This window comes from Meleagris gallopavo, chromosome 6 (assembly GCF_905368555.1).
Source record: "Meleagris gallopavo chromosome 6, MGAL_WU_HG_1.1, whole genome shotgun sequence".
In the NCBI taxonomy this organism is placed as follows: domain Eukaryota; kingdom Metazoa; phylum Chordata; class Aves; order Galliformes; family Phasianidae; genus Meleagris; species Meleagris gallopavo.
The window spans coordinates 18428643-18446473 of NC_139409.1; the positions used below are offsets into that span (position 1 = coordinate 18428643).

The 17831-nt window shown below is 35.0% G+C and overlaps 1 protein-coding gene across 2 annotated transcripts in view; it reads right to left on the reverse strand.

The window, feature by feature from the left end:
- The window catches only part of PLXDC2 (plexin domain containing 2), a 232235-nt gene that overhangs the window by 44556 nt on the left and 169848 nt on the right, over nucleotides 1-17831 (reverse strand). For both annotated transcript variants that reach the window (XM_010712710.4, XM_085227302.1), the window contains exons 5-7: nucleotides 16983-17105; nucleotides 14035-14153; nucleotides 5855-5954 (exon numbers count right to left, since the gene is read on the reverse strand). In XM_010712710.4, coding sequence (XP_010711012.2) covers nucleotides 5855-5954; nucleotides 14035-14153; nucleotides 16983-17105 — 342 coding nt within the window. The remainder of the gene's footprint in view (nucleotides 1-5854; nucleotides 5955-14034; nucleotides 14154-16982; nucleotides 17106-17831) is intronic.

Genomic DNA, 17831 nt, shown 5'->3' on the forward strand with positions numbered 1-17831 from the left:
AATCTCTCTAGTACTTTATTCATTGCACAATAACTTTCCTCATACAGCGTTCTAGAACTAAAACCTGCAACCAGTGAAACATGAATATATTGGAGAAGACAGTCTGAGTTTTTTAATTATATGTTCACAAAAATAAAAAAAACTTTGACAGTGAAAGGTTTCTATGGAATCAAGATCTGCCATAAACCTACCAAAAACTGCTATGCATGGCCTTATGTATTCGTACAGCTGTACTTTCATTTTTAAGTCCAGCTGATATAGAAAACACAAATGATGAGAAAGTGTATTTGATTATGCAGAAGTCAATTTGAAGTAAAGAATTTATGAAACATATGCACTTTATGCTGCTAGCAATTTCTGAAAAATGTAAAGGATACAGAAGAGTGGCGCACAGCTACTGCACTATACACCATTGTATGGTACCTAGGTTGCTCTAAAAGTAATGCCTCCTATTTATTTCCATAGAAACTACAACAGATACAATAGCATTATTTGATAGAGCAAATTCTGAGCTACAAAACAATAGTCAACATAGTTACCACCATTAGCTCTGTATTTTCATCCACCATGAACAAGAGCCTGGATACCATGTTTGTCAAAATCTGCACCAGCAGAGGTGACGCACCGTTGTTTTCACTACTGCTGAAATGCAACATCCACCACCTTTCTGTGCTTACACTCACTATTTGGTCTCCATAAATATTCATCAAACATTGATTTGTTTATTTGTTTGTTGGAAGAATTCAATTCTACACCTTTGCTTTATCCATACTTCTACGTCAGATGCCATTCTGTCAGAGCACCTCTCTGCTTGCCATCTGTCACACAGCAATAAAATGTAACAGAATACTGGTGTGAAGGTTCAACCTCTACTGCCATATCACCAACACCCATCTCTGACATCATGGTCTAACACAATAAAATAGAAAGTATTACTTTCAGAGTAGCTCTTGTACTTCAGCACTACTGAGTAGAAAAAAATCGTGCAATTATGTATTTTGTCAGCCTGGTATGTATGATGGCCACCACAACAAAATATGAGGGAAACAGAACGTCAAAGCAATTTCTTTTTCCCTTAAACATCTTCATATTGTTAAGACTATCAACGTTAACTAATTCATACTGAAGACGCTGAGATAAAACATATCTGCAATCAAGCCATCACAATTGCTTTTGTTATGGACATATACACCCAAATTTAGATCAAAAGTCAGACTCCCTAAGTATACTCATTTTATATTTCTCCTAAATGTTACTGAAAATCCGTCAAACCTGGAAGTTGCATCTCAAGGACATATAACCTGAGAATTAAAAAAAATCAGTGAAGCAGGCTCTGCATTATGAACAACATACAAAAACTCTGCGACAGCAATGGTCTGTGACTATCACCCATCATTTACTTTGTAAGCCTCCACACCCTTTCAAATTTACCCCAATTCATGATGCTGCTCTCAGTTCCCTTAAGTCACCACTGCACCCAGCTGTCTAATTTTAAGGTTGGTTGATGGTCATCTAAGGCCTTGGCAAAAATATTTTTAATTTTAATCACTTCATACCAGATCAGGAAGTGTTGTTATTTCATCAAAGATCGGCAGCACACCCATCTCTTCCCTTCACTGTTCCCTTCACTATTCCTTCACTGTTCCACATAGAGCCTAGGTACCCAACCACCTGGAAGACAAACATGCAGGTCTGGAGGATCTGGCACTCTGCACTATTATTTGCACTAGGGGAAAGTAAGAATAAATACTATTCACCCTACACGGATGTAAATGACATCGCCACTAGAAAGGCAGCAGCAAGTTAGGCTTTGAGACTTATCTGATTGCTCTGCACCTTTATATGATGAATATCACCAACATAAACTGCTAGTCTTCTTTTACCATTCAGGAAGATAATGCTAAAGTTTTTTTTCATGGGTCTTGCTTCTTTAAGCTGGAAAAGAGTCTGCAGAAAATAGTTACAATATGCAGAGTTGCCACTTGAAAATATGCTTCAGCTGAAAAAGCACTGAAACTGGAATGTTACTAGTTAGTAGCTCAGCTACAATTTCATTTGTGTGCTCATTGGTACTGAGTAATCTTCGTGCCACTAAAAGTTGGGTTGCCGAAGTATGGATTTCCTAAAAGAGTTGTACATAAAATTGTTGAAGCCAATATTATGAATATTATGAATATTTCTATCATGGAGTGAAATCAAGACTTTATTTATAATCACGAGACTAATAACTCACTGTGTAGAACCCTGAAACTCTTTTTCATAGAATCAGAGTGGCTGAGGTTGTAAGAGACATCATCACATCATCTGATTCAACCCCTGCTCAAGCAGAGACAATTAGACCAGCACCATATCCACACGGTTTTTCAAGATCTCCAAGGAGGGAGACCCCACAACATCTCTGGGCAACCTATGCCAGTGCTCCATCACTCTTACAGGAATGAAATACTTCCTGATGTTTAGATGGAACCTCACGTGTTTCAGTTTGTGCCCATTATCTCTTGTCCTGTCACTGGGCATCACTGAAAAGCCCGTCTCTGTTTTCCTTGCAACATCCCTTCAGGTATTTATACACATTGATAAGATCCCTCCTGAGCATTCTCTGAGCTCAAACATGAAATAATTTACCATGTCTCAAAAGAGAGCTTCCTTGCAGGAGACATTCAACTGACTAAATGATGGAGAAAGGGAAACATATCAGATAATGTATATTATCTCACTTCTGGAAAGATGCAAGGAGAAAACTGCTTGCAGACACTATCCTGAAACTACAAATGCAATTTCCTTTGAAGTGTACAGGATTTTACTATTATGTCTGTGACAGACTTCTGGACAGTTATATTGGTACAAAGCTATTCCAAAGCCTTTGGGAACATATTTATTGATGGCTATCCAATTTGGCTTATCATCCTTTGTTCTCCATCCATTCCCCTTTCCATCCTAAGGCATTCTCAAGTTTTAAAATAAGTTCAAGATCAATTTCTGGAACAAAATACTGGTTTTGTTTCACAATCTGCCAAAACAAAACTTATTTCTAATGAACCTGAGCTTTTAATCTTATTTCCTCCCAAGAGTAATCTTGAACATCCAAAATAAACCCATTTACTATTCCTTATCCAAATCACTAAATCTCTCCTTCCCAGCACTCTCAGATCTCTTTTCCTGTGGCTTCTAATTATCAAGAAGGGAAGAAATACTCTCACTCTGCCCCTTTCCTTCTTTGTTCTCAACAATGATCACAACACATGAACATTCATAATTTCATAAAACATAGTAGCTCAGACTGAGAATGAGTTCTTGTCTGCATTACTCTTTTTAGGAGATATTTGTAGAGCTTTATCCACATTAAAATTTGAAATGCCTTTATAATATTCCACCCTTTGATGGTTAACTTTCTAAGTCTAAGGTAGGCTAGGTTTATTTTGATGTCAGTTTTGAGCAACAAGCACATCCAGTGCCAACAGAACATAGGGATCCTAGACTTGGGCTAACTTGACACTGGGAAGAAAAAGTACTACTCCCTTGTGTCTGGAAAGTGAGAAATACCTTTTAACTAGCTCTCAGCTGTCCAAAGTTATGTGACTTTAGTCTTATAATATTAAGTCTAAGTAATAGTGTCATTTTCTGGTAGGCATTCAAGTAGTCAGAGTAACTGTAATATTCTCCAATAAAATATTATATTGGTGATGAATTGAGAGTATGCTACTGTTCAAATAGGTTTGTGTTGCATTTGATGTTTGCTTTCTTTTCAAATGTAAGATGTATACATAAATAACTGATATAACTCAAACATAAAGCAGAAGGTTTGGGTTTTTTTTAATCCATGAACTACCCATGAACATAAAGGGAAATTGAATTCTGCTTGATGGAAAATCTTTTCTAAAGTTTTGAGAAAGAACAAATAGCCATACTATCTTCTTTTTTTCTTCTAGGAGAAGCAAACTAATTTATTTTCTTCCATTGCCTGAAAGAACTAAGAAATGAAGAAAAAAAAAAAAAGAAAATAATGCTTTTCAGTAATTGACTAGAGCCATGGCTGATTTAACACCTCTGAAATGGTAGAACATGAGTATTTAAAGAACAACTGACACTGTCTCTCTACGGTCAACACTATTTAGTAGTTCTCTCAAGGATGCTATTATGTTGCCTATACGCAGTAATAAAAACTTGTCTCACTGAAAGAACAATTTGGCCACAGGAAAATCTACGGCAAACTGATGATTCCCCTGACTAATACTAGCTCTAATGTAAACTGTAAACTAGCAAAAGTAATCACAGATTACCACCATTCACAGAAGCAGTTGTTGAGGAGCAAAGTAGTGAATGGCATGTAGCAACGTGGATACAGTGCCAATAAAACAGTTGCTGCAGCAGTGTGTTTTAGACTCCATGACTCCATACACACATTCTATTTTTCTTATCTCTCACTTCTTAATGTAATTGAATAAGACGAAATACTGGGCAGTTTTTTTGGTAATTACAGTCACTTCACTTAGCAGATAGAGTCATGTGACAAAAAGGTTGACAGACATACTAAAAGAAGACTAGCAAATAAATATGTTTTCATCAAATGCTTCACTTTGTATTACTAGTAAAACAAGATGCATGTCTGAAATAGTTCTACAGAAATATTCAAATCAGAATAAAGATTCACATATACCAGATACTCTATATAAAAAATATGTAAATGTAAAAAAGTTCTTTGAGAAGTTTGTAAAAGCTGAAGACATGCATATTCAGATCACTCAGTTACAAACACAGCTTAAACTGCTAATATGAGTTGCCTAGAATCATTTACTCCTAAGTACTCAAAAGTAGTTTATGCAGCCATCCATAGGCGCATCACATCTATTGTGTATCAGAACCAAAGTTCTCCTAAGATCTGATCTCTTAAGTGAAACCTGGACTCCAACCACTCTCACGCTACACTGAGTTCACAAGCTAAAACTCCATTTCCTCATAGTAGGATAATCTCATGCCATTAGAGTTATCCTTTCTCATACCTAAGACTGCTTAAATGAGTTGAGAGAGGCAACTGTACTTTCAACTTCAGTATCAGCCCCATCTGCATGTTGTCTTAAAGATGAGCTGGATCAGGTCAGTCTTTAACAGCTTCCTCTGCATCACACCTCCACCAGAGTACTCTTTGAGCAAACCTGGACTCAGGCCAAGGAGGCTGGCTCAACTGCAGTACCACCCATTTGCACCCTGCTATTAGAAAATCGTCAAAAATTGAATCTACCAAATTTGTTTCAAATCTGTACATAAAACAGCACACTGAAAGCAAGCACGCTCTCCAATGGCTAAACTCAAAGGGGTCTGAGCACACTACATTAAAACAAAGCATTAATGAAATCACTTGATTTCCTATTCCTAGTTTTCAGTCAACTCATATACAGTACAGTTAATGTCAGGTAAAATTAAATGTCATCTGCATTTCTGTTGTCAAAATTGAGCCTAAGATGGCATTTACGCATACATAAATTTGAAGTTCAGAGGTATCAAGAACTTCCAGCCTGAATACTGTTTTTATTTTTCATTTTGATCCAGATGATTTTTTTCTGAACAGGCTGTTTCTTCATTTCTATGAATAAGGAGAGAGAATCCCAAATTCTGTGAGTAAACAGTTTAAGTTTACATTATTTGGCTAGCTGTTTAGTTTTATTTACTTTATCTGCATAAAAGAAACAATGACAGAGAAAGGCACGTTGGGAATTACCATGCAAATAAAATTACACTTGAATTAACAAGCTGAAATTAGGAAGGTAATTTGTTGTGTTGCTAATCATCCTTAATGTAATCAGCTTATATTTGTTTCTCGGCCTCCAAATCATTAGTATGACTACATACTACATACTGGGAATTTGCTGGATCCTGTGCACGACCACAAATGCATCTGATAGTCCAACTTTCACTGGGTGGTTGGTTGAGCTGATCTGTGACACAGCAACAGGAATCTGGAAGACAAAAAAGGAGGATACGCATGAACAATTGAATTAAAAAAAATTGAGTCTAAAATTAACAATATTTTCAGAATGAACACTTAGCCATTGTAATAATATGCCATATTGTGTATGTAATATAATACACCATATTATGAGTAAGGATGTATTAAAGATTGAAAATACAGTTTTAAATTTTATTTTTTATAAATTTTGTTCCACTTCATTTAGAATTTTATGTAACAATAGTCTCATCAAAACTTAGAGGTGGGATATTGTTAATAATGACAGAGAAAAGAACAGGAATTTTCAGTAATTTATTTCCCCCAGTTGAAGACAAATTGCTATGAGGTGCTAGTATCAGACACGGAGGAGGCATTACCTCTTGTCTGTTATTAAACACTTGAATAAAAAGTTCAGTTTGGGATGAGCAAATAAAAATTTATGGCTCAGGTAACTTGCACTGAAAAGTGTTTTACAATCTATTTGAAAATATTTTTGTCTGATGATGTTCATATTCAATATATTTTGGAGTAGCAGGGAAATTGTTCTAGAAAATTTGGAAAATGTCAGATATTCACTTGCAAGTATCTACAGAAAGGAATAAAAGGACTTTGAGAGCTATCTACTAGTCCAGCTTTACAGAACAAAGATATTGATGCCAGGTAACACAGTTTTATGAAAGTAGGTGTTATCAAATTTTATTTCATTTTTTTGGAGAAGACTGCAGCTTTAGCTGATCATTGCATATTTGAATTGTATAGTAGAATTCTGTAAGGTTTTTAGTTAGTGACAAGTAAAATGTATATAATATTAATATAGTTAATCAGACTAATCACAAACTGGTCCACCATCAAAGGATCAGCTTAGACTGGTAATGTGTTTTTATAGTTTGGTACACTGTCTGGGCATCAGACCTAGTATCCAAGATTTTCTTAAAGTCTGGGAAGGAAATATACGTTTACTGCCTAACAGTTCCTCAGATGATACCCACAGAGTAAAAATAGTGAAATGTTTGGATCAATTAGCAAATTAGAACTCGTGAAAATTAGAGAGTTACAGCTTATATAACAAAGTGTGAAGTAGAAGTCTGGGGATCATTTTCTGGAAATCAACAGTTCTGAAAGGACCTTTGGGATGGTAGTGAATGAGCAACAATGGCTTTCAGAGGAGTAATCAGAGCAAGAAACTTAATTGATGTGATATCTGCTTACATAAACAGTGAAATACAGTCTAAGAGTGGGGTTGCTGCTTTATATTTATGCACGTTAGATAACTACTGAAGTTTTACAGAGAATTTAGGAGGGTCTATTTTTTAAAAAGATTCTGAAAACTAAAGGAAGATCAAAAGAGTCATAAAAATCATTTGAAAGCTTCTGTAGTTCTCAATTGCCATTAACACTGTTAAAGAGATTGATTTGTCTTCTCCAAAGAAAATGGAACACTGACTTGATTACCATGAACAAGTACTGCCAATGGGGAGAAATAACTCTACGGCTAAAGAGTTTTTGCATTCAGTACGGCAAGGTACAACCAGAAGCTGAAAGCTGCACAGTTTCAAAGTAGAATAAGATTTCTATGATTGATTGTTGTTAACCACTGGGACAAACTACCAAAGGAAATTATCATGCTCTACCCACTGTTGCTTTCAAATCACAGCTGGATATCTTATTTTTCAAAGTTAGCCTACAGTTAACCAGGAATTACTAGACTGAAGACAGAAGAAACTGGATCAGATGTAACAGACTGAGATGCAAGGTGCTAACTCAGCTAATCTAACAGTATACTCTGGTTTATCTATGTGAAACTAAGAAAACTATACTGTTGGCCAGTGTTTTTCACTTATCAGATAAAATCTAAAGAAAAAACCTGTTTAATAATCCAGTAAATAAGGATTCAGTATTGTCTTTTTGCCAACTAATGGTATGTTTTCTTGTATTTGAGTTGAACTGTAGCTTGTTTTTCCTTTTCCTTGTTCCCAAAATATCCTTTAGCTTTGATTTCACTAGAATCAGGCTAGGAAAAGTTAAATTTGAGAATATTAACATAAAAAGTGAGTTCTAGTAAATTAAATACTGTCATAAATTTCAAATTATTTTACTTTCTCTACAATTGTGAATTTGTACTGGTTTGGCTGCATTTATCTGGAGCTTCTTGTATACACGATCTACAAGAAATAGTTTGGTAATACTGTTATTTTTTCATCATTTTAAACCTGTTTTGTATCAGCTATTAGATAAGCTTGCATCAGCTCAGCTCTGATGCAGATATTGGAGAATATGACTTATAAGGGTTGAAAAGACACACTTTCAAAGTCCTCCAAATAAAAGACTTACAGAGTTCATAACAAGTATAAATTTTCTTTAGCATGAACACAAAATAAAGGAAAATTATTCACAATCTCAGAATACTTTAGAGAAATACATATATTAACAATGAGGAAACTGTCTTAAAAGATTTTGAAAACACTGAAAATCAAGTCAGAAAAAGCACTGGCATGAAGGATGAAATGATTATTTCTCTTTCAAGTTAGGAAGGAAATGAAGCAAAGAAAGGAATCAGTTTTAGAGATACAAAATAAAGCTGGAACTGGTGTTCAGGTAGGTGTGTGATCTGCAAAGTGCTCTGGAAAAACGGCAGCAACTTTAAAAAGCTGTTGAAATTTTGAATATGTGCTTTAGAAGCAGAAAAAAATATACAAGATAAGGAAGTCTCACAAGTTAAATGAGCGTAGTCAGCTCTTCAAACTGCAATATAACTTATGTCCAGTAAGTAATCATACGGAGCAAAAATGTAAAATAGAAGGTAATTCATAACCTAAGAGAAACTCTTGAAAAACTGCAGCGTAATTAAATTTGCATTTTTAAATGCATATTTTTATTCTTATAGTATGGGGAAATAACTGATTTTACAGAATCAAATATTTAAGTCTATCAGTGATGAGTGTACTGAGCTTACGGGTGAAGTCTTTGCGATGAGATGAAAGGATAAAGTGAACATTTAGCATATTATGTCCTTTTAGAAATACACCCTTTTGACATGAAGCTTATGGTAAGTGACATGTTTTTTTTACTGAAAACTACAACCATACACAGTTAGTAAGCAAATAGCTACTGTTCTGAATCTCTGCTTTGAATGACAAGACATGTCATGACAGGTTGACAAGTTGAATAGTTGAGCAAGGAGTTTTATGACATTGTATAAGGATGACGGATTTTAACTAGAATCATTCCAAAATATATGTTGGTTCAACCATCAACAATACGAACTCTTATACTGTGTAAATCACAGGTATATGAGTGAGCTACCCAAATGCACGTTAGCTTTGGGGACACTGACATCTCTATTACTGATTAAGTAATTCAACAATAGGGAGAACACTTAGAATTTACACTGAATTCCATTCTTCCTTAGGAACAGTAATCTGGACAGTATTTTCCATCTGAGAACTGCCAAATTTTTTTCTTTTCAGCTTTCTCTGAGGGCTAGTCAGAATCTTACTCTTCAAAAAAAAAAAAAAAAAAAAAAAAGAAAAAAGAAAAAAAAAAGAAAAGAATAAAATAATGGCCTCTGACCTTATTCTGAAGGAGATGGTAAGCAGGGTGCAATTACTGCCCCACATCAAACCCGAGTCAAAGATAAGAGCCAGAGTAAGCTGCAAAATAATAATTAGGAATACAATAGTACTTATATAGGATTTCCATTGCCAGTTTCCTCAACAAATATTAATTAAAGACCTAATTGCATGAAACTTATTTTGGGGTTTTAAGTTGAATAAACTGAACACCTTATAAAACCAACGATCCTACTTCCATATTAATATTTTTGATAATAATAATAACAGAGACAAAAAAGTGCAAAAAATGTATAATGCAGGCAGAATATTTGTTCAGATTGTTCAATTTTTAAATTTTCTATTAACAGTCAGGAGGCTTGGAGTGTTTGGAGCCTCAGAATGAAATATATTCTATCACACATAGCAGGAAAATCAGTTTTATACAAGTGCCAGTAACTAATCACACATATTCACTTCTGCCTACTTGTACAGTAGAAAGGAACACTAAGTCTCAGAATTTTCTTACTTGACATTTTGGGCAACCTAAACAGGCATTTCAACTTTTATAAAGGTTTCTGGATAAACAGGAAGTCATTACTATTTAAATGAACAAAGAAAGCCTTCAAGAGAGTGAAATTCAGAAAAATATCCTAAACCATTAACAAAGCCGTTGGTACCTTTGCCTAATTTGTCCTGCATTAATCACAGCGGAAAACAAAACAAAGTGTGTGGAATATTATGCACTAGCAGGAAAAGATTATAATGAATAGTCACATTGTTCAAGAAGAAAAAAGAGCTCCTGAAAACTGAACTTCTGAGAAATTTAGAATATAAAATAGTACTTACTACTAAGTTATAAAAAAGTATTCATTTGCAGGGAATACTCTTTCCTTTTTTTTTTTTTTTCCCTGTTGGATAGATTGTTCAGTATCTTCAGTATTTTATATATAGCAGAGGTGTATCACCTCCTGCCAGCTGACATATTAAACACTTGCCAGAACACCGACTAATGGTGTAAGCAAAGTGTTACTTAAAATGAAGATATGTGCATGTTAAACAAATTAAACTGGGAAGTAAATAAATCTTTGACTTGCTTTTGGACTTTGCCATATTTTCTTTCCAAAAAGGAAGAGAAAGACTGTACCCAGTACATAAAAACTGCTTGGATATTCCCACTGTAATTCAGTGCTGATATTCATTCTAATATTACGTTGATATTAATTCAGACCTTATGCCAATATTATCTGACATTCTGATACTAATGCTAAACTGAATCCAATACTTATGTACAGGAAGAATACCAGATAAACGGATTAGCAAACACAATAGTTATGATTTTTAGTAGGGGTAGATTCACCTTTGCAGAGCATTTAAGAATTAGACAAAATACCAAAATAAATCTCGTGCATTTCAACTAGTTTTCTCATTTTGAAAACATGACTGCATAGGTACTTCACTTACCCAATTACTTCTCTGAAAGATATTCAGATGTATCCAGATTTCACAATATTTGTGGCTCAGCTCCTTTTCTACATTTTTATTTCTTTTAGAATCTATTATGGATCTCAGATAACAAACGTGTTTCAGACTGTTTCCTGCTAGGCAAACTAAAGAACACAGAAGATTGGACAGATCTCCCTGACTCTCAGCAGACTCTAGCCAAGACCTTGCTTTGGTTATCAGCACCAGTTTTATGAGATAGCAAATGTGATTTGGAAGCAGGAAGGAAATAAAGAGGGAGTCTCAAATAGTTTGAATAAATCATAAATAAAAGGCATATATATATATAATAAATCATAAATAAAATCATAATAAAAATCTAGTTCCTATGTGTATTTTCAATAAATACATAATCAAAATTATTTTATAACTGGATTCTTCAGGATAAACTCCCATTGTCACTCACAGAGTCTCTGAGGGATGCTTTATATTATTACTGGCAACCTGTGCGATACATGTCTTGCATTGATGTTTCAGCTTGAAAGCTTCCTATGACAATGCAGTGAAGACCTTACAGGTTTGCCATAGATCACTGTCATTTTTGATGAAATGTGATGTTAACATGAAGTGGCGCCAAAAAGATGGTAGAAATCTTCCCTCCCTCCTTTCACTCATGCTAGTGAGCACTTACATCAGTAATTTTATTTGGAGTTAATGGGGCCCGTGACAATATGACTCACCAGTGAGAGAAATTATTCCATAATGGAAGACTTCAGAAAGTACTGGATTCAGAAACCAAATCAATTCCTATCCGGGTGTATAAGCTCTGGAGTTAAGATTTAATTTACAAGTGTCTCAATTTTTGTTTTTGGACAACTTGTGTTTCATCAGTAATTGGAAATATTCTTTCATTTTCCTGGATGAGGTAGTTTTAATGAAGTAAGGCACATGGCGAATGTAGTCTTCTAAAGATCTTATTCTCCAAATTAACTACCCAAGTCCCAGTGAAATATATAATTGTAATAACCTGAGATTTCACAAAAACTATCAAATTATTTGCAGGCAACAAGTATGTAACTACTGTGCTAGAAGTCTCTGCCCTTGAATGTGTGCAATAATTCTAAAGAAATTTCATTCAGGACAAGAATAATTTGTGACAGTCTGTACCGTGCAGGGAATTTGAGAGGTGCCATTGCTGAGCAATGGAAAAAAGCCATAAATTACCACATTTGTAAATTCAAATTCTTTGTCTCTCAGGATTACTGAAACAGATTATGATAACAACCTACTCCTGGAAAGCAGACAAGGTCTGGAGGAACCTCTCAGTAGAAACAATGAGAGCAAGAAGCCCATCCAGTGCTACCACAGAACTTGCTAGGTTTATCCATACATCATATAGCATAGTTGCTAATGAAGTGACCCATTTCCTCCCACCTTCCTAAATGAATAAAATATTCTATGCCTGGCATTCAGCATCACTGCATACATTTGTGCAAAATGAACACACGATACTATCATTTTAGAGTAGCAGCTTCTATCACCAATATTAGAATTCATTTGGCAGGGTCCTAAACATTGGGAGAAAGGGTTGAGGATCTGATAGCCAAGAATAGCAGTTTTCTCATAACACCACCACTTTGATGTCAGAATTCATAAATAGTTCTTAGCAAATTTATCTTAAAATTACAGATTGAAGTAGTGTAGCTCCCCACTTCTCCGGGCCTTGAACACAGGACATTTTCTGTAGTCTTTAGAAGTTTTTTTTCCTTTTTAAAGGAAAGTTTTTTTTCCTTTTTAAAGGCTTCAACAACAGGAGATAATGAAGCTTTGGTGCACAGTCATTTGACAAAGCTCAGGCTCCTCTCTGGTAACCAGAGCAAAGCTTTTCTGAAGCTGGAGACAACATGTTATTAAAGTGCATTGATGAATACTATGGCACATAATGTTCAGAAACAAACCGAGAGTCAGAGACATCAGCACATCTTCTATAAGATAAGGAAAACCAGGTATGTGGGCATATCAGAAGTTTCTTTCATCTACAAAAATAACTCAGAATATTCTGCAGCAACCCTGTTATTCTCCCACTAGCTTTCTAATGAAGGGGAGAGTAGCATTGCTTCATTCAGGTACATGGCCTTGACACAAGCATGACAACTGAGCCTGATAGCACACGATTGGTCTGCAGCAGAGAGAGAAGAGAAACCAGATTTCCCTGAATCTGTAAAATAAGTCATATCACTAGTAACATTTTCTTTTTTAACGTGGAGGATAAAAATACATTTACATATTCAAGGAAAAGTCAATTTCTTACACTCTCCATACCAAACTGAGCTTAAAATATTTAAATAATCAGAGTAATTAAAATGAAAGAAAGCATTCCTTGTCCTCGCAGACTTAAGCTTATCCACTTATTGATGCTCATTTGCAGGACACTGCCTTGGAGGTATGGCCTCAGAACTAGTCTAGTATTAAGAAAGATTCATCAAAAGTATTGAAATATACAACTGAAGTTCTAAAAGACTTGGAAAATGCACAAGATCCCAATCGAGACAGCAACATACTGAAGCTAAGAAGATAAACCAAATGGCTTCAATCTAAACAGTGTTATCACCAAAGAAATGGAAAGCCTCACAGAAGATACAAAATAGTTATTTATTATTTGAAATATGTAGACCTTGAAGAACTTCAGTTGCCAAGAAATTGAAAATGTAAAAGGTAGCCTTTTTTACTAACCTTTGATGCTAGAGTATGTAAGTTAGTTGAACAAATTGAGAATATTGCTCTAGATTTCAAAGCTGCAAAAAAATCTACAAATCAATCAAGACTTTGCTAACGGCCAACACTTACAACCATACAAAATGGGCCAACTGAAATCTAGGAGTGGCACATTGAGCCACGTTGATGTTCTTCAAATCCATCACATGAACATCACTTTTACAATAAAATGTAATTTTCTGCATAATAGATGACTTAAAAGCAATATGTGGAAATGATCTTATACAGTTGAACTTAAAAACATCCATCAAAACTGGGGGGGAAATTCCTGACAAGTATAAAGAGATTTTTCTACTCAAATGAAAGTTTTCTGACCCAACTTACTTCTTTGTAGCCGAAAATGATACGCCCATCATTGAGAAGGGTGGCCTGAAAAGTGAAACTGCCCAGGTTGTAATTATCCTGCAGATGAACATGGTCCCACTGGACAACTAGTGCTGTGCCTGTGAACCCCAGAGTGGGGGGGGGGGTAGAGAGGCAAAGGGAAGAAAAAATGTGAGAAAAATATTAACTGACTGTAGGAAAAGTACTTAACTGCAGTTACTTGAAACAAAAAACAGTGATTTTTCTATTTAGCAACTCAGCCCAGCATCTGAAGAGCCGAAGATATTACAAGCACACGTTGCAGATGAAATCTTTTTAAGGGCAGACATCACAGTGCCACAGATAACTACCTCAGCTACTCACACGAAAGTCTGTTAAATAAAGAGTGGCCAAATAACTCGTCTGGAGATGCATAGGGAGCCAAGAATCTCTGAAACAAAATCCAATATTCACAGGTGTGCCTCCATGGCTTTTCTTCCACTATCTACATATGGTATGTGTTTACATATATACACCATGAAGACTTCGAAAAGCAAAGTGCTAATAGCACTACCTGTTTTGTGAAACTTATTATTTGAAGAACTCATATTCTTCCATTAACTATGCATTAATATCAATAGCGTTAATTTTTTTCTGCATAGCGCAAGCCCTTGCTGAGGCTCTACAAGTTGAAGAATATTAGGAACTGGCAATAAATAAATATAGCTTGAATTAAAACCATAATTCATAGCTGAAGTAAATATTAAGTCTAGTGTGCAGAGATTTACTTGTAAGAGACTTGTTAATATTCACAGGAGTTCTCTTGTTGAATATCCACTTATTGCAATAAAAATATACCCCAACTGATTTGCATATACTCCGAACATGTTGTACAGATATTGAGGGTTGCAGATACTTTCAGGCAGCTTGGCTGAAAGACACTTATCACCTGAGCCGTGTTTACTGAAAATGTTTCTTTTTTCATCTCCAGGACTATACACCGTACCCAACATACTATTTTTTTGGTGCTAATGGGAGTTATGTGCTTTGATTTACAACACTTTAATTTTGTTTCTTGCAGGGTGTACAGAGTAGCTCAGTTTGGTTCTAGCTCAATGCATTTTTTATATACCCTTGAAATATCATTTGTTACAGATCTTCAGAGCTGTAACTTTTATTAATATATATGGTCAGAGAATGTCACTGAACTGTGAGCATGCAAATTTCTGGTGCATACTACACTAAGTACATTGCATCATTGGCCCATGTATCTTTCATAAATACAGCACATGCTCATTAATTTGAGCATTTGTCTCTGCATTTTTCCTATTGCGATCAAATTTATTAATTGTTAATTATTAATGCTTATTGGAATATACTAAATTTCATTTTAAAGGAATGTAGAGGGACTGTTAAAATATTGGAGCAAAACCAGAAACTTTTATAGCCAGTCCAGTAGTGCATCTCAGAACACCAAACTAAAGCGGAGGTCGGCTTCCTCCAAAACAGTCTCCTCATTCCCAAGGACACTTGTGTAGGTCATGTGAATGTCGGCAATTGCCTCCACAATGGTGGACAGGTCACCACACTCTGTGCTTGTCCAATACAGATGCAGTCCTAAACTAGCACACTTGCCCAGAGGGATAAGAGAGTGATGAATAAGTTATAAGGAGCTGAAGAGACAACTCACACTTTTTAAAAAATCTGGGGTAAGATGGCAAATTCTATGTCCCAAAGTATACCTGTGGTCCAAAAGATCATCATACCTTATGCATGAGGAAGGATGTAAAATTTCAAAAATATATTCAACACTGTGATAGAAGCTAATAAATCTGGTATGGAATACAATGATAATAAATAGTATCTTTCCCAAAATATTTTAATTCTTTCAGGAAAGATGACAAATCTCAGGCCATGGTCCCAGATGATGTAAAAAATGAAAACAGTTTTTTTTTTTCTTAGAAAATTCAAGGACTAGGATGTTCTCATGCAACTCTGTTGAATTCTTAACAACTAAGGACGAGAATGTAAGAAAAATTTATGACTTAGTTAAAATAGTGATAGGATATATACTGATCCCGGACCTGAAAAATAAAAATGTACACACCTGATTGAAAATAGGATGTATTATTGGACATATTCTTAATCTTTGTCTTAATTCACTGTGCATAACCATTCAAAGGATGGTACAGACTTATCAAAGAACATTTAAAAAAAAAAAACAGATTTTTTGATATTATCCGTAGGTTTTAAATTAAGAATAAAGAATAAGTGACGTATTCAACCACTAAAGTCCTGAGGTAAGGCAGCATAAAGTCATTTAATCACATAGGTTATGTTTTCAAAATATTGATTATAACCGAGTTCATGAAAAAATGTCCACACATTTAAGGCATCTGAAATATTTTACATAGTTTTGACTTTGCAAACGTTGCAGTTTGCCTTTTAACCTTTCAAATTTTTCTATGGCAGACTGCTGAGAACTCATGGCATAGACGAGCATATTGGATTCCAATCCTGGAAGTCCATGGACATTCAGACTTTGACAGGTTTATTAACCTTATACCTGCCCTTCTTCTGTATAGACTTGGTATTGCACTCAATGAATACTTTTTATTTCCATTTTAGCCAAGGGGCTGGACAGTATTTTCTGAATAATTTTTCAAGGAACAGGAACTTGTACTTTTATAGAAGACAGATTTTTCCTTTTAAAATTGGTAAAAGGCATTGCTAATTCATGTACTTTGATACACAACAGCAATCTACCCAATTAGGAAAAAGAATTAATGACTCTCTAACCATTTTCTAGATGAAGTTTTTTGGATGTCTAGCCACAGGGTTTAAATAGCCTGTGAGTTTTAAAAAAATAGATATTGAAAAAATCTTCAGTTTTTCCTTCAAAAATATTTAGGAAAATATGAAGAATCAAGGGACACAGATGCATTTATTTATGAAGGACTACTACATACCATTATCAAAGTATCTGACTGTTGAATTTCTTGATACACTGGGATCAAAATTTGCCATTAAGGGTGCAATATATTGTGTAGCTGTTAGCATTCGATGCACAACTTCTCCAGTATATATGAAACCTACAATAAAGAAAAAAATATTGTGACTATTTCAGTAACTTCTGAAAAGATTTAACAGAATAGCAGGTTTAACCAGGCATTGCCAGAGCAGTAAAGGGTCTTCTGAATGAAATTTATCCCACCACCAATTTTGTAGTGAATTAAATAAGATCTAAAACTGCAGGAAGATATCTGGTTGTCAGAAGAACAAGATCCAAGAAAAACAATTGAACCACTAGTTCAAGAATACATTTTCCATACAGAAAAAGAACACAAAAACAGACCAAACACAAAGAAGACAAATTCCAGTTATGGACAAAAGGCAGATATGTGGCCTTATCAAAATGAGTCATTTACCACTATGCATATTCCATAGTTTTTTCCACACCTTCCAGCAATCTGCCTGTTTGCTATTCATTTATCTACATTTTTATTTTTGCAAATTATTACCTCTTCATAAGTTGGGATAATCTTTTCTCCTATTTGTAGAGAAACAGAGTAAGAGACAAATTCAGACAACCAGAAGCGATAATCTTTTAAAAAAATCAAACAAGGAGTGGAACAGGTAGGCTTTTTTTCATGATTGTAAGCCAAGATGTAATTCTGGAACATTCTCTGCAGTGTCAGATCTCACCAGTTTTTCCTGTTCATCCCCAAATCCACAGCAGTCTTCAGACAAATTGTACATCCTGGACTGCCTCCATCAGCAGTTCTCACCTAAAAACTCTTCTTAGTTTGGAATTCGAG